The sequence below is a fragment of the Halichoerus grypus genome, chromosome 12 (genome assembly GCF_964656455.1).
Source record: "Halichoerus grypus chromosome 12, mHalGry1.hap1.1, whole genome shotgun sequence".
Lineage (NCBI taxonomy): Eukaryota > Metazoa > Chordata > Mammalia > Carnivora > Phocidae > Halichoerus > Halichoerus grypus.
Genome location: NC_135723.1, coordinates 99,466,065 through 99,483,888, shown reverse-complemented (window position 1 = coordinate 99,483,888; position 17,824 = coordinate 99,466,065). Strand labels below are relative to the sequence as shown.

The 17,824-nt window shown below is 43.7% G+C and overlaps 1 protein-coding gene and 1 long non-coding RNA gene across 2 annotated transcripts; one reads left to right on the top strand and one right to left on the bottom strand.

Annotated features, from left to right (window-relative positions):
- Positions 1-264: 264 nt before the first annotated feature.
- Positions 265-11,133, top strand: ZNF425 (zinc finger protein 425). Its single transcript, XM_036121062.2, has 4 exons — positions 265-385; positions 1,601-1,727; positions 4,738-4,893; positions 7,122-11,133. Exons 1-4 carry the CDS (start codon positions 368-370, stop codon positions 9,077-9,079), a joined length of 2,259 nt encoding a protein of 752 aa, XP_035976955.1. The 5' UTR covers positions 265-367; the 3' UTR covers positions 9,080-11,133.
- Positions 11,134-14,473: 3,340 nt separating this feature from the next.
- Positions 14,474-17,784, bottom strand: LOC144379620 (uncharacterized). Its single transcript, XR_013442926.1, has 2 exons — positions 17,549-17,784; positions 14,474-14,690 (listed from the first exon to the last, which is right to left on the bottom strand). It is a non-coding gene; the product is annotated as an uncharacterized LOC144379620 (long non-coding RNA).
- Between the last annotated feature and the right edge of the window lie 40 nt (positions 17,785-17,824).

The following is a 17,824-nucleotide window of genomic DNA, read 5'->3' as shown; positions in this document are numbered from 1 at the left end:
TCAGTCTGCACGTCCACCTCTCCGTCTCCCTCTCTCCAGCGCCTTCCAGCGCGTCTGGGTCTCGGTCTTCCCCGTTTGGAGACTCCGGCAGAGCGAGACGACCCGCCACCGACCGCACTGTGGCCAGCGCGGCCAGCCCTGCAAAGACGTCAGCCGCGGGCGTCGCTGGCTCCTCCGGGCCGCAGGGGGCGCTGTGGGGCGAGGGCAGGCTCGAGTCCCAGCGTGCACCGCGTGGGGGCTGGGCCTGCGGGGTGGGCGGGGCGGGAGGCCGCGCGCCGAGGGAGGTTCCGCGGGGTCGCCGGGCGCTCGGCGTCTCTAGGGCTGGGGCCGGGCCCTCGGCAGGGGCCCGGCGGGAGCGCGAAGGGCCATGGCCGAGCCGGCTCCGGTAAGAGGGACCGCGGAGGATGCGGGCTGTGTAGAGATTCGTCCCTGTCGCGGTCTGGAGTGGGGTCCCGAGTCGGGGAGTGAGGCGGCGGGGGGCTGTCGGTGACCCATGACTGAGCTCCGAGCCCCTGGCCGGTGAAGGCGCCGTGTAGGTGCTCCAGTTGTTCTGCAGTTGAGCCGGAAGAAAGGGGCCAAGTCGAGAAATCCAGGGTCTTTACCGGTCGTCCCCTCAGGTCACCCGCTTTTTCCCGCCCTGTGTCGGGGCTCTTTGAACGTCGTGGTTTCTCTTGGGCTCTCGTTCTGTGCTCTGCTGGTGAATGTGGCCTCAGCGAACGTCAGCTGTATAAACGGATGAAAAAAGTCACGGGAAGGGAGAGTGGGCCTGAGAGGACCGGAGACTGCTGCCTCTCGGAAATGAGAGAAAATGTGAAACCAGTTGGGGTTGTTAATGGAAAATGTGAACGCTGGTTTTAGAGTTTGAAACGCATATCCTGAGCTTAATCCAGGAAACTGTTAAATTCAGTTAAGTATAATCTGCTTACCTATGCAAGTTTTCCTTCTACCCTTCCTGAAATTTCGTATCTAATAATCTTACTAAAGTAATGCATTTTCTTTTTTTTTTTTTAAAGATTTTTTTTATTTATTTATTTGAGACAGAGAGAATGAGAGAGAGAGAGAGAGCACATGAGAGGGGGGAGGGTCAGAGGGAGAAGCAGACTCCCTGCCGAGCAGGAAGCCCGATGTGGGACTCGATCCTGGGACTCCAGGATCATGACCTGAGCCGAAGGCAGTCGCTTAACCAACTGAGCCACCCAGGCGCCCTAAAGTAATGCATTTTCCCTTCTGCTTCTCACCCCCTCCCGAAACAGGTACAGGATACAGGGAACCTTTCTGGACTGTACTCTCTTTGCAACTTCCTATGAGTCTGTAATTATTTCAAAATAAAAAGTTTTTTAAAAAGTCTTGCGTAGCAATAACTGCTTGCTGCTAAGTAAAGGATCCCTCTCTAGATGGTCCATGTGCTCAAAGGTCTGCTAGTCATTCATTCACTATGTGGGTCCAATAGACTTCTGTGACCCCTTTATTACATTGTTCATGGCACCATCCAGAGAGAAGGAGACTTTAGTATAGTTTCTTCTTGTCTCTTAAAGACATGGACATTGGAAGACAGTAGCTTGAAAGTGAAAATGTATGTATGTACGGTTTGTGATTCCAGGTAAGGATGACATTTGATGATGTGGCCTTATATTTTTCGGAGCAAGAGTGGGAGATCCTGGAGAAGTGGCAGAAGGAAATGTATCAGCAAGTGATGAAGACCAATTATGAGACTCTTGATTCCCTGGGTAAGCTGGGCTTCAAGGGAATCATTTTGGGGGAACCTGCCTAATACCAATAGGATTTCTGCTCTGTATTAGCTATTGGCTGGCTGAATATAATTCTATGCTTAATTTACACTCAGAATATGTCCTTAACTTCCTATTATGGCCTGGGAATATTTAACTTGTCCCTTTTTATCTAGTGGTATCTGCACCCCTCAGTCTTATCAATTCTGCAGTCTCTTTCACACAAACCCTCCCTTGTTTCTCCTACAGTTAAAATTATTAAATAATCAATTCGTCTCTCTCTTTTTTAAGTGTACTCTTTTATTTTTTAACTGATACTTTGATGCCTGCTTATGTTGCCTAAATAGGATGAATTTTCTATCCTCATAAGATCTGGGAAAATTGTTCCCTGGTAGAGGGAGAAAGAGCAGTGGGGATAGGACATTTAGGTATCCCTAGAGAAATACTCAGGGAGCAGATTTGAAGAGAAATTTGTGGAGATTATACCTTGCTGTTTATCCAACTTGCTTGAATTCATTCTTGTATCATTAAAACCATTTCTATTTTCATTTTAATAGCTGATCTCAGTGTAGCCTGTGGCATTCTCTCCTTCCTTTGGGGTTTATAAACCTCTCCCATCTGAGATACGAAGGACAAGATGAGTCCATTGTGTGAAATCGGGGGAAGAGAATTCTAAGCAGAGGAAGGACTAGTGCAGAAGTTCAGGGGTTGGAATGTATGTGCTCAGTGTGTGGTGGGAGCCACGGGGAGGCTGCTGGAGCACATGTGTAGAAGGCTAGGAGAAGGGGACAGTGGTACACCAAATGAGAAAAGGGCCTCTAGGATTTTATTCTAGACGAAAGGAAGATAAGATGATGAGAGGATTTACACAGGAGTAACATGTCAAAATTTGTTTTAACAATTAATTACTTGGGGGCGCCTGGGTGGCTCAGTCGTTAAGCGTCTGCCTTCAGCTTGGGTCATGATCCCAGCGTCCTGGGATCGAGCCCCGCATCGGGCTCTCTGCTCGGCGGGAAGCCTGCTTCTCCCTCTCCCACTCCCCCTGCTTGTGTTCCCTCTTTCGCTGTGTTTCTCTCTGTCAAATAAATAAAATCTTTAAAAAAAAAAAAAACAATTACTTGAATTGCTATGGGGAGAATGAATAGCAGTGCACATAGCAGTGCACAGCAATGAAAAGAAGGACACCAGCCAAGAATCTCAGCAGGGAGGCGCCTGGGTGGCTCAGTCGTTGCGTGTCTGCCTTCGGCTCGGGTCATGATCCCAGGGTCCTGGGATGGAGTCCCATGTTGGGCTTTCTGCTCAGTGGGAAGTCTGCTTCTCCCTCTCCCACTCCCCCTGCTTGTATTCCCTCTCTCGCTGTGTCTCTCTCTGTCAAATAAATAAAATCTTAAAAAAAAAAAAAAAAAGAATCTCAGCAGGGCAGGTGAGGCTTTATGGCAGCTGAACCAGGTAGTTAGTAATGCAAAGAGAAGTAGATGGGCTCTGGATATCTTTTGGAGGTAGCATTTGAGAGTTTGCTGGTGGATTGGATATGGAGCCTCAGGGTGAAAGAAAAATCAACTAGATTTTTGGCTCAAGTATGTTGAAGGCAATGGCTTTATTCACTGACAGGACGAAGCTTGGGGAGAGAGCCTTAAGTTTGAGATGCTTATTAGATATTTATATGGAAATACATATAATTGGGTATGCGAGACCAGAATTTCAAGTGAAGATCAGGACTGGATTCACAAATCTAGTGTTTTAAACCTGAGGGCTACATGGGATCATCTAGGGAGAAATGTAGATAGGACAGAGCACCGGGACACCTCAACTTTTGGAGTTTAGGCTAAGCAGTCTGAGGCCAGTAAGGTACAAGAAACTAGAGCCATGTGCTAATCCAGTGTTGAGTTTGGAGTTATAATAACTAGTGTCCGTGGGCTTGGAAAATCCAGTCTGATTTTCCCACATTTTAAAACCCAAAGGGCATTATTTACAAATTCTTTTCTTTTTTTTAAGATTTTATTTATTTATTTATTTTTTGAGAGAGAGAGAGAGAGCACAAGCAGGGGGAGGGGCAGAGGAAGAGGGAGAAGCAGACTCCCCACTGAGTGGGGAGCCCGATGCGGGACTCGATCCTGGACCCTGGGATCATGACCTGAGCTGAAGGCAGATGTTTAACAGACTGAGCCACCCAGGCACGCTACAAATGATTTTCTTTACAGGACATCCAGATATCAGCCCCACAGATTAGGATTCAGCAGGTCCAGCCTCAGGCCCAGGAATCTACATTTTTAACGCTACTACATAGTATCCGTTGCATCTTCTAAAATCACTCCATTGCCTTATAACCACCCTCCTTCCCTTCATGCTTATGTCATTAGACACATTACTCTCTCCTCCTTCATAATCGCTGTCATTGAAGAACTTCCTGGTTCCTTCACTGTACCTCAGTAGTTAATTTCCTTGGATGTCTAGTCAGAGGTGTTTAGTGATCGGGCTCCCTTCTTGACCCCCTGTGATTTTGCTTTTTATTGTTCTCATAATGATCATTTGTTAATGCTTTCTGCCCGGATCTGTTGTTAAAAATCATCGCCCTTCGGCGCCTGGGTGGCTCAGTCGTTAAGCGTCTGCCTTCAGCTCAGGTCATGATCCCAGGGTCCTGGGATCAAGTCCCACATCCGGCTCCCTGCTCGGCGGGAAGCCTGCTTCTCCCTCTCCCGCTCCCCCTGCTTGTGTTCCCTCTCTTGCTGTCTCTCTCTCTGTTAACAAATAAATAAAATCTTAAAAAAAAAAAATCATCGCCCTTAACTTCTCTGTTTCCTTTAATTTTGTGAAATATTGCAGAGGACGTTTAAGCTAAACAGTTTTGGTTAGGTTATATTTTATTGTCATTCATGTAATTTCAAGGGTTTCAATTTTTTTGACCTAACTTTGATGATGTATCTTCAGGAATCCAAGTTAACTGTGAAAATCACGTTTAGTGAAGTACTCAGGTAAACCTAGACTGAGTCTATGTGGTCTCTCTTTGCAGGTGGCGTTTTTTCCAAGCCAGATTTGATCTCCTGGATAGAACAAGGGAGAATGCTGTTAATCAGAGACCAGGGACCCTTGGAGAAAAACATGACACTTAGCCCTTCTACTGATGAGCAGTGGGACTTGCAGAAGACTGGAAAGTTGGCGTATTTTGGTGAGTATGATGGATTTAGGGTCAGGACTCATTTCATTTTCCTGAATCTTTCTGGATAGGCAGCTGGACATAGCGAATAAGAAACATTGTTTTGTTGGAGAATGTTAGGTTTTTTTATTCAAGTGGGAAACAAACATAAGAATGTATTACTTTTTATAAAGAGGGAAGTTGTGTATGTTTTATTAAAAAAAAAAAAATTATGACCCTGGAAAGAAGTATCTGTAAAAGAGCAAGTAAAGGACCCTCTTGTCAAGTCCTGAGGAACAACCACCTTCTCCATCACACCATTGTGTCCATTTGAATAGAGAGAAATGGAAAAGTGTCCAATTTGGTATAACGTATTATTTTTTATTGTACAGATTTTTAGAACTTGGGCTTTTTTTTAAGTTCCTTTTGAAGGATTCCTTTTTGAATTCCTTTTATCATAAGGAAAACATTGGAAACACTTTATAACACTTTAGATACTTAAAGGAATAGGTCATTTTTTAGACTATGCTAATGTTTTATTAAATGGAGATCTTCTAAGTCCCTGGAAGTCAAAGGATTCTCGTGAAGAGGAGGGGATTTGAACCCAGGGATGTATGGTTAGGTCCATCAAAAGAATAAAAGAATTCCCAAGGACTTTATTTCATTGCCACCGTCTCTTATTTCATTCATCTAATGATTATTGAGTCCCTACCATGTTCATAGGACTGTCAGTTATTACTTAGGCTGGGGGTGGGATGGAGAGATCTATATATCTATATGTATATTCTCCTATAGGAGTTTATTGTCTTACTGACCTGACATGGCAGTTAAGTTAGTCGATTATATTGAACTGTTGGACTAGTCATCTATAAAATGGGACTGTATACAATTTAATAAAATAGTAAGTGGCAGTGGTAGTAGTGCTATAGGGATTTAGAGGAGAATGAGTGGAGTAGAGATAGCAGTTTCCCAGGAGGACTTCTAAGGAATTAGGATTTAAATAGCAAAGAATGGGCAGATTTGGTTAGACAGAGATCAGCAGGGGTCACACATGAGCTGAGGCTCAGAGGTGGGAACAAGCCTATTGTATTTAGAAAATGTATAGCTGAATGTTACTCTTGGGATGGTATGGGAGATAGAGAAGGGGAAACATAAATTAATGCCAGTTTATCTGAGGCTAGGAATGCCAAGGTGGAAGTTTGACTTCATCCTATAGAAAGGGAGGACCTAGAAAGGTTTCTGAATAACAAAGAATGGACAACTTTAGTGGCTATCCCTAGAAAGTAATGTTCCCTTCGTGCCAGGTGGCACTCACCCAGTAATCACAACTGCTTCTCTGCCTGGCATAAATAGTAAGTGATAAGAAATAGGATTCAAGGAGACAGGTAAGTATGATCTAGACATCAGCTGTGGAGCGCTAACTTACTAAATGACATCACCCGGTTGGAAACATAATCTGTGTTGTTGTTAAGATGACCACAGAGCATAATCAGAGTCCTTCTCTGGGGATAGGCCCGCCCTTCCTGACAGGTGAATTTTCCTCCTGTGTTAAGAGACTTAAAAAAGGAGAACCCCAGGACCCAGTTCAACAGGTGGGAGAAAAAGCAGTTCTGAGATATAGAGGCTCCAGTGAGCATCTGAAATTGTTCTCTCCAGTTTTTGTGGGTGAGAATAAGGTGCTAACTCAGCTCCCCGTTTCCTGTCCTCGTGGCTTTTACTTTGGGAACAGCACTGACTGGGCTTATATTAATACCTTTCTTATAATGCAGAGTTCTTGGAAAAGGGAATTATCTCCATAGTGTTCTTTGTGAATTTAGTCAATTGCCATTTGACATTCCTAAAAAAGATACCTATTAGCATTTCTTCCAGAAAGCTTTTCCTGAAATCTGTGGTAGAAGGGGCAAGAATATGACCCAAAGCCTTATTTAACAGATTTAAGGAAATAAAATGGTCATATTCTCAGACTAACTCATCTTTATTTTCTTTCAACTTCTGCTTAGCCTCTGAGGGTCATCCATAAGTTCACAAGATATATTTGCCTGCAATTTTTTTTCCCCACACTAAGCCATTTCTTAACACATAACAGAAGGATTTACATATCAAAGTTAAATATAATTTACCTGTGGCAGGGAGATGCACAGAGTTATCAAAATCAATCAGATTCCTTTTCCTGTGCTGTTAGAGATGTGAACACAATTCTTGACCCCACCATAGCACAGACACATTACTGGTAAGGGTGGGTCTTCTTTTTTTCTCTCCAGGTGACCAAGGAACTCTCAGGGCAAAAGAGGAGGAAGGCCATTTAAATGGTCTCCTAAAGCAGGGTTCATGTGCTACCTTACCAGGGGAGGAAAGAAAGATCTTATCAGATCAAAGAGCCACCTTACAGCATCCAAGTCTCCAAGAAATAGGGATTGTACATAAAAACCTCGACCTTAGAGCATCTAATCAGGATAAGAGCAATCCATGGCATAAGCTGGTAGATACTCCAGGTCACTTGGAAATTCCACCAGGACCAAGATTTTATTCCTGCTTTGTCTGTGGGAAGGTCTTTCAGCTAAAGAGGGACTTGGTAAAGCACAAAAGAAACCACGCTAAGAGCCAGCCCTGTAAATATTCAAAGCACAAAAACAAATCCAGAGGGAACCCTGAACTCAGGTGGAACCGGATGATCCTGTGTAAGAAGAAGCGTTTCCAGTGTGGCAAGTGTGAGAAGAGCTACTATCTCAAATGCAGCCTGATCACTCACCACCAGGTTGTTCACACGGGGCAGCGGCCCTTTCCATGCCCTGAATGTGACAAGACCTTCCAGTGTAAAGCCACATTGAAGAAGCATCTGTGTTTGCACAAAAGGGAGAAACCATTTTCCTGTGAGCAGTGTGGCAAGGGTTTCACTGAGCAATGCAAGCTCACTGAGCACCTCAGGGTGCACACTGGGGAGAAGCCTTTCCAATGTCCAGAGTGTAACAGAAGCTTCCGCCAGCAGAGAAGTTTGAAGGCCCATCTTTGCCAACACAATGAGAAGAAGCCCTTCCATTGTCCAGAATGTGGCAGAAGCTTCTCCCGGAAGGCTGCCATGAAGGCCCACCAGAGGATACACAGTGGAGAGAAGCCATTTTCTTGTGACGAATGTGGTAGGAAATTCACACACAAGACGAAACTCACTGAACATATCAGAGTTCATACGGGAGAGAAGCCCTTCCAGTGTCCCGAGTGTAAGAAAAGTTTCCGCCTAAAGAGGAGCCTAAAAGCCCATCTGTTTCAGCACAGTGGGAAGAAACCCTTCCAGTGTCCAGAGTGTGACAGGAGCTTCTCTTGGAAGAATGCCATGAAGGCCCACCAGCGTTTACATAGTGAGGAGAAGCCATTCTCCTGTGGGGAGTGTGGCAAGAGGTTCACCCGGCCCTCTAAGCTCACTCGCCATAGCAGAGTCCACAATAGGCAAAAGGAATTCTCCTGTGACGAGTGCAAAAAGACCTTTCCTCGGCAGTCGAGGCTCACGGAGCACCTCAAGGTCCACACCAAAGAAAAGCCATTCTCCTGTTCTGAGTGCAGCCGGAGCTTCAGCCGACACTCGCACCTCACTGAGCACATGAGACTTCACAGTGGGGAGGAGCCTTTCCAGTGTCCTGAGTGTGACAAGAGCTTTTTCTGGAAGGCCTCCATGAAATTCCACCAGCGGATACACAGGGGCGAGAAGCCCTTTGCATGTGGCGAGTGTGGTAAGACCTATACTCAGCAGTCTCAGCTCACTGAACATAAGAGAATCCACAGTGGAGAGAAACCCTTCCAGTGTCCTGAGTGCAATAAAAGTTTCCGTCTCAAAGGAAATTTGAAAAGCCACCTGCTCCAGCACAGTGACAAAAAGCCATTCTCCTGTGTTAAATGTGGCAAAAGTTTCACTCAGCAGTACAGGCTCACTGAACACATTCGAGTCCATAGTGGTGAGAAGCCCTTCCAGTGTCCCGAGTGTGACAAGAGCTACTGCATAAGGGGAAGTTTGAAGGTCCACTTGCATACGCATAGTGGAGAGAAGCCCTTCAGGTGCTCTGAATGTGGCAAGGGGTTCCTCCAGAAGAGAAGTTTGAAGACCCATCTGCACCATCACAGAGGGGAGAGGCCTTTTTCTTGTGATGAATGTGGAAGGAGCTTTACGTACATGGGGGCACTCAACACCCATGTTGCGGTACATGCCAGGGAAAAGCCCTTCAGTGTCTAGGTCAAGCCGCGCAGAAAGGAAGCAGCGACAGCTTTTAGGCGGAGCTAGCAGCTCTTGGATCCATGGCATAAGCTGGATAAGGAATTCACAAAACGCTGACCTCAGATACACTGGCCAGCTGCAGAGCCGGCAGGGCGGCGTGACGGCTCCTTTACGAAGATTCCAAATAATCCAGACGTAAAAAAAGAGGCATCTCCCCTCTGTAGTCCCCATGGGCAAGGCCTGCCAGTCATGGAAGGAACATTTTCTTTCTGCTCCCTATTACCAGGCCTCCTCATTTAAATTTGTGTTGAGATTTTCAGTTTTCTCATAGTGAATTTTCATTTTCTCTCACGTGGTGAGAGAGCATCTGCGTCTCGGGAGGATTTCTCTCTATTGCCAAAAATAAATGTCATCTACCATCTCCTTTGTTAACAATGGCACACATAAGTGTCATTTCCCTCTGGATTAATTTAAATCATCTAAAAGCCCACCATTGCGAGTAACAAGCAATGACTTGTATCTAACCCCTCTGCATTTCAATAGTGTATGTAAATTCTCCAAGAAACATACTTGCCTTAATATTGGGGTCTCTTAGGTAAATACCAAAGGAAAAAATACTGCCAGTCCAAGACATCACTCCATTTTTTGTTCTATGGCTTAATCTATCATTATAAGGTGATTTTCCAGCCTGTTCTAGCAAACCTTCATCTGTCTCTTGGACTGTCAATCTTTTAACATCATTCCTACAAAAATGTATAGATTTGCTTCCTTAGGGAATCCTTGGGGTCTATGTAAATTTTCCATTTTTGTAGTACATGGTGGTCGTGGATTACCTGAATCAGCTGGATCCAAGGGCACCCTACAAATCAGTGTTTATACAAAAAGGATAAGTGCCACCTCTGGTTGGTACGTTCCTGTAGGCGCAAGCCTCTCGGTGAGTCAGTGTGCGTTTGTGCAAAGAAAAAGACACTTTCCGTAACCTGTGCCGGGGCGCGTGTGGGCTGGATGTCAGCCTTGGCTGGCCTCTTCACCAGCGTACCTCAGGACAACTCTGTGCCTGCTTGGGATACATGTTGAAAATGCAGGCCCTGGGGACCCTCCCCAGATGTACTGAGTGACGGTCTTCTCAAGTGAACTTGTTTGAAAAGTTTCAGAACATTTGATCTAGTGAGTGGAGAAACTGGAGGCAGGAAAGCTCTGTTTGAAAGCATTCTAGTCAGTCATCCTGTGCAGTTGAGGTTAGGCCTTTTCCTTTAAGCCTTTTCTGTCCTCCATTTTGTAATAAAGCTTCTTGTGATAAAAGTTTCATATATTATGGGTGTATTAGCTCAGGCTGCTATAAGAAAATGCTACAGACTAGGGGGCTTAAACCACAGAAACTTATCTTCTTACAGTTCTGAAGGCTAAAAGTCCCAAGATCAAGGTGCCAGCAGGGTTGGTATCTGATGAGAACTGGTTCCCTGGTCCTCATATGACTTTTTCTCTGGGTACAGGGTGGGGGCGGGGGGATCTCCGGTGTTTCTTCCTCTTACTAGAAGGACACCAATCCTATTGGATTAGGGCCCCAACCCTATGACCTCATTTAGCCTTAACTAATTAATATTGGAGAACCTGGTGATGTGCACTAGACCTGAGCAAAGTGAATGAGGAAGCACAGAGATTAGGAGTGCTGTGCTTTCCTAAATGGAAAAAAAATACCAAGAGTGGGGAAGAAGCAACTCCCCCCAAAAAAACTAACAGCTAGCTGTATGTGTCTGCCCATCTCTCCCCTGAGCCACAGCTTGTGTAGTAATGTCATGTGTTATCTCTTAGGTGCTGATGACTTTCAAATCTACAAGTCCATATCCATAGTTCAGCTTCCTCCCGAGTATTTCTGACTTCCACAGGCATCTCAAACACAAAATGCCCAGAATAAGACTCCTCATCCATATCAACCCTCCCTCTGCACCTCTTCCTTACACTCTCTTGTATTTCCCACCTCTAAAGTTATACTAACTAATCCCCAAAGCTGTAAATCTGATAATGATCCTGGGTTTTCCTACACCCAACCTGTCTCCTAAATTCCTCCCAAATGCCCTTCTTTATCTCTACCATCACCACTAACTTAAGCCAACTTTTTAAAAATTTTAGTGTTTTTATTAACGGTTTTTTCCTGCAGTGGATTCATCACCCTTGTAACAGATTGGTCTTCCTAAAATGCAACTCGGTTATTCTCAAAAAATATTTTTAGAAGTCTCCGATTTTATTATAAATGGAAACTCTAACATGACATTAGGAAAAAACCTCCGAGCTGACCCAGACCTGCCTTTTCAGCTTAAGCTTGTTACTTATTCACCGTATGAACTTCACTTTTACCAAATGACTCTTATCTTTCCCAAGTGCATCATATTCTCATGACTGCTCCCTCATCTTCCTAACTCCTTGTTCCACCATTCAGTCTCAACACCGGGAACATTTGAGGTATGTGCACAATGTCAGCACATCCTCTAAATACCTTTCTCTAATAGCACTCTTTGCATTCAGCTGTAACCTGCCTGCTTCCCTCATAGACTGAACCCCTGCCAGGGCAGGGATTTGATCTTGCTTTTGCATTTTCTCTATCCAGATCAAGCTGTTCTGTGGCTTAATACTTGGATCTGTGATATACCCACTAACACAGGGTGGGGTAGGGGTGAAGGAGCACTGAACTACATAGGACTTGATTATGGACTTGAGGGTTCTAGGGAATCAGGTAGACACAATTGCAAAACAGCTAGAAGGAATAGTTGGATGTGCACATGTTCTCACGTATACACAGAAACTCTACCCACTCCCTTCTAAATGATCCTGTAGACTGTAATTCCAAAACCCATTAGGAGATCTAAGTTTAAGTGAGCCAACAAAACAAAATCAGAAGATGAATTCACTCCATATAAATTTAAAGATTTTTATTTATTTGACAGAGAGAGACAGCGAGAGCAGGAACACAAGCAGCGGGAGTGGGAGAGGGAGAAACAGGCTTCCCCCCGAGGAGGGAGCCCGATGCGGGGCTCGATCCCAGGACTCTGGGATCATGACCTGAGCCGAAGGCAGACGCTTAACGACTGAGCCACCCAGGCGCCCACTCCATATAAATTTAAAATAATAGAGACATCTGGAAGATATCTTAAAATCAGTACATTTCATTTACCAAAATATAAATGAATTCTAACATTTAAAAATACTAGGAAATAAAAAATGAGATATACAAACAAGTGGATATGAAAAAGAGCCTTGGAAATGAGAAAATAAAGTTACTGACTGAACTAAGATCCTGAATAGAATAAGCTTTAGGAATCCATCCAGAATGAAGTAGAGAGATAAATATGAATAATAAAAGTACGAAAGCAGTGAGGATACATAGAGAATTGTTTGAGAGCTTCTAATATATAACTAACAGTTCCAGAAGGAAAAAAATAATAAAGGGAGTGTCTGAGGGTGCCTGGGTGGCTCAGTTGGTTAAGTGACTGCCTTCAGCTCAGGTTGTGATCCTGGAGTCCCAGGATTGAGTCCCACATCGGGCTCCCCACTCAGTGGGGAGTCTGCTTCTCCCTCTGACCCTCTACCCTCTCATGCTCTCTCTCTCTCTCTCTCTAATAAATAAATAAAATCTTTAAAAAATAAAATAAAGGGAGTAGCTGAGTAGCGATACCTGAAAATGGCTGAGAGGTTTCCAAAGTTCTCAATTGAAAAGTGCACTTCCATTACATAGGAAGATGGTAAAAATTAGTCCACACCTAGCAATGATGGTGAAACTAGCTTCAAGAATAAGGAGAAAAATCGGGGCACCTGGGTGGCTCAGTCAGTTAAGCATCTGCCTTCGGCTTAAGTCATGATCTCAAGATCCTGGGATCGAGCCCCATGTCAGGCTCCCTGCTCAGCGGGGAGTCTGCTCCTTCCCCTGCTCATGCTCTCTCTCTCTCTCTCAAATAAATAAATCTTTAAAAAGAATAAAGAGAAAAACATGAAGGGCATGGAGAATGTGGGGGGATTATAGGTATGTTTATTATCTTGATTTTGAGGATGGTTTTGTGAACTTATACATGTCAAAACTTAACAAATTATAAGTTTTAAATATATACAGTTTATGGTATGTCAATTGTACCTCAATGAAGCTATTAAAATAAATCAAGATCAATCACTAATTTGTTAATATATAGTTTCTAAAACAGCTGAAGAAAAAAGGAATAAAGAAAATAATTTCCAGGGTGATTAAAATAACTAGTTAATTACATAGAAGACTGTCAGGTATTTTAAAACTTCATACTTACTATATAAAGTTTTACAATAGAGATGACTACAAACAGTAAAGAATGAAAATAAAATGATGGAAAAAGATTTACTGAATGAAGTAGTGAAACTACAATGAGAACGAGTTAGAATTCATGGCAAAGTCCATAAAAGTCCACTAAGATTTAAGAATCATGAACTTGTTTAAAAAGAAAAGGAAAAAAAAAAATCGTGAACCTAACAATGTGGATTTGTAATACGAAAAGCAAAAGTTATGGGGCACCCTGGGTGGCTTAGTTGGTTAGGTGTCTGCCTTCGGCTCAGGTCATGATCCCAGGATCCTGGGATCGAGCCCCACCTCTGCTCAGAGGTGAATCTGCTTCTCCCTCTCCCTCTGTGAGCTCTCTCACTTTTGCTCACTCTCAAATAAATAAATAAAATATAAAAGAAAAGCAAAAGTTACAAAACGACCAAAATAAACATACCATAATTTTAGTTTGATAGCATACCTTTCATAAATGTGTGCATCAAGCAGACAATAAACTTAATAGCCATTAATAATCTGATGTGAACAGCAAAAAATTTACTAGTTTTGCCCAATAGAAAGCCTTGTATAGGAAATAACATTGGTTTTAAACACATACAGAGGACTTACAAAAATTAACAATGTAATAGGTACAATGAAGTCTCAGCATATTTTTAAAAGTCCGTTTCATCTTGATCAAATTTCTCCTACCATGAACTGTTAACTTAGGAATAAGAAAGAAAACTTTAAACTAAAAACAAAATTTCCTAGGCTTAGAAACTTTAAAAATACACTCCTAAGGAACTCATAGGTTAAAGAGGAAATCACAGTGCAATTTTAGAATAAACATTAGAAGTTATATATTACCGTATTTGTGAACTGAAGTTAGAATGACAAATCGTGCGTGTGTGTGTGTATACATACATATTGTAAAATTTTGTGAAAACAGTTTCATAGTCAAAACGCTAGGACAAAGGTAGTTCAATGAACTCTGCCTCTGGAGATAGCCAGCTAATCCTTTCTCTGATGCTCCTGTAGCGCTTCATACTTTCCTCTGTTAATAGTATTATTGAATATTGTTTTGACATTGTTTTTTTACAAGCCTGTGTCCCTCCCCATGAGATGGCAAAACTCAGTGATGACTTGATTAATTTATTTACATGTATCTTGCAATCAAAGATATTCAGAAGGTGTGGGGCACCTGGGTGGCTCAGTCGGTTAAGTGTCTGTCTTCGGCTCAGGACATGATCCCAGGATCCTGGGATTGAGCCCCACGTTGGGCTCCCTGCTCAGCGGGAAGCCTGCTTCTCCTTCTCCCACTCCCCCTGCTTGTGTTCCCTCTTGCTGTATCTCTCTCTGTCAAATGAATAAATTTTTAAAAAAAGATTCAGAAGGTGTAAAGAATGTTCACCTGTGAGCCATTGGCTCAGCTTGAGTAGTAAGTCATTAGTAGTACAGATCTGTGACTTACAGTGGGGTTACGTCCCAGTAAACCCATCGTAAGTTGAAAATACCATTTAAAATACCTAAACCGGGGCGCTTGGGTGGCTCAGTCGGTTAAGCATCTGCCTTCGGCTCAGATCATGGTCCCAGGGTCCTGGGATCGAGCCCCATGTTGGGCTCCTAGCTCGGTGGGGAGCCTGCTTCTCCCTCTCCTCCCGCTGCCTGCCGCTCCCCCTGCTTATGCACACTCTCTCTCTCTGTCAAAATAAATAAATAAAATCTTTTTGAAAAAAAGTAAAATAAAACACCTAAACCTACTGAGCATCATAGCTTAACCCAGCCTACCTTGAATGTGTTCAAAGCGCTTACATTAACCTACAGTTGGGCAAAACACCGAACACAAAGTCTATTTTATAATAAAGTGTTGACTATCTCATGTAATGTATTGAATATTGTACTGAAATTGACAAACAATGGCTCTGTGAGTGCCGATGGTTGTAAGCTATCGGGTTTTGCCCCTTGTGATCGCATGGCTGATTGGGAGCTGCAGCTGCCCAGCATCACGAGAGAGGATCCTCCAGCATTCACCAGCCCAGGAAAAGATCAAAATTCAAAATATAGTTTCTACCAAATGCACATTGCTTTCACACCATTGTAAAGCTGAGAAATCATAAGCGGTAGCATCACAGATCGGGAACCATCTGTACTGATGGAGCACCTGTGTAACCTTGGTCTCAGTCCTCTCCTCACCACCTCCTCCCCATCCCACCTCCCAGAGATAACTGCTGTCCCGTTGAGTATTCCTGTACATGTCTGTATGCTTTTCCTACATATGTAATATTCCTAAATATAGTGCTATTTTATATGTTCTAAAGTTTCTGTAAGAGGTACCATACTGTATGTAATCTGCAACATGCCTTTTCACTCAGCATTGTGTTAATGCTATTCATGTGTGCTGTTTTTAGCTGCAGTTCATTAGTTTTTGCTGCTAGTTTTCAATGTATGGGGAAAAAACCCCACCAGATACCCATCCTCTGGGTGACAGACATTTAAATTGCTTACCTGTTTTTGCTCTTAAAACAATGCTGCTAGAGAGATTCTTAAGTATGGCTCCCATGTAAATGTGCAAAATAGCAAGGTAAGACTTGCTGGGTGATAGGATATGCACATCTTCTTAAGCAGATACTGCATTTCCCTGACTAACAAGATGGAACATTTTTGTGTGTTTATTGCCTATTCATTTTTTTCCTCTTTCTGTGACTTTACTGTTCATAATTTTGCACATTTTCCTCCTGGCTAGTCTTTTGATTTTTAGAAGTCATTTATATTCTCTGGATGCTTTTGCTTGTTGCAAATATCTTTTCCCAGTCTGACCTAATTTTGGCTATGCTATCGTGTTTTTTGATGTACAAAAATGTTTTAAATCTTAATCTAATTTAATGTATTGGTCTATCCTTAGCACTTTTAAGACTATGTATATGAAAATATTCAAGCAGCATTATTTATGGCCACATTTTTTTAATTGCCCCTAAATATTTCATACTACCCTACCTTCTATGGGCTGAAATGTATTCTCCTAACATTCGTATGTTGAAGTTCTAACCCCCAGTACATCAGAACAGAACTGTATTTGGACATAGGGCCTTTAAAGAGGCAATTTAGGTAAAATGAGGTCATTATGGGTGGGCCCTAGTCCAATGTGAAGAGATTAGGATGCAGAACATCTAGCCTGAGGAACAACCTTGGAGGACAGAGGAAGGAGGTGCCCATCCGCAAACCAAGGAGTTCTCAGAGGAAAGCAACACTCCTGACACCTTGATCTCACTTCTGGCCTCCAGAACTATGAGAAAGTTAATTTCTTTAACCTACCCAGTCTGTGGTACTTTGTTACGGCAACCCTAGCAGATTAATACATTGCCTTGAATTACATCCATTTACGAATATAATTATAAAATTACAAGAAACATGGAAAACTTTGATGTGGTAAGTGAAACAAGAAAAAATGGTGTGTGTCTCAGAACCATATAAAGAGTACATGTCTGTGGACAGAGACTGGAAATTTATATGAAGAAATAGAGCATTTACATGAGAGTACCAGAATTATAAACAACTTTTACTTTTTAAATTTGCTTTATTGTTGTTAAATTTCATACTTTTTAATTGATTTTTTTTTTTTTAAACCTTTAAGGTGGGTATAGCAATTACATATATCTCAGCACTTCAACCACCCGGGGTGATTAAAAGTGAAAAACGGGGGCGCCTGGGTGGCTCAGTCGTTAAGCGTCTGCCTTTGGCTCAGGTCATGATCCCAGAGTCCTGGGAGCGAGTCCCACATCGGGCTCCCTCTTCCGAGGGAAGCCTGCTTCTCCCTCTCCCACTCCCGCTGCTTGTGTTCCTGCTCTCGCTGTCTCTGTCTCTGTCAAATGAATAAATAAAATCTTAAAAAATAAGTGAAAGACGGGGTACATTTAAGGGCCATTTCATATTTAGGTTATAATACAATTTCTTTGATTTTATGAACTGTAAGTCATGTTCCTAATTTAAGTCCATGGTGTCAGCGATGCCGTGTGTCTGCCTGACTCCCCGAGAATGAATTTCCAGCCTCCTGGCCCCTGGCCCGTGGCGGGAGGATTCTGAGCGGGTCTGCACACTCTCAGAGTGCCCGGCACCACAGACTCCCCATTGCCCACGGCGGGGACCTGCTCCTTGACCCCCTTGGCCGGTTCACCGCCCTCGCTCCGTTCCCGGGATGGCCTCACAGATGATCCTACCCTCGCCTGGGGTCCGCTTCGGGGAGGAACCAATCCCGCACCCCCTCTCCGTCCAGGGCTCAGTGAAGAGTGAGTCTCCTCCCTACTTGCAGCTCAGTCTGCACGTCCACCTCTCCGTCTCCCTCTCTCCAGCGCCTTCCAGCGCGTCTGGGTCTCGGTCTTCCCCGTTTGGAGACTCCGGCAGAGCGAGACGACCCGCCACCGACCGCACTGTGGCCAGCGCGGCCAGCCCTGCGAAGGCGGTGCCGCGGGCGTCGCTGGCTCCTCCGGGCCGCA

Bases quoted from the DNA above. Each gene is read 5' to 3' on its own strand.
- ZNF425 (XM_036121062.2), top strand. The intron at 1,728-4,737 runs GTAAGCTGGGCT...CTCTCTTTGCAG, and splicing joins TGAGACTCTTGATTCCCTGG to GTGGCGTTTTTTCCAAGCCA. The intron at 4,894-7,121 runs GTGAGTATGATG...TTTTCTCTCCAG, and splicing joins TGGAAAGTTGGCGTATTTTG to GTGACCAAGGAACTCTCAGG.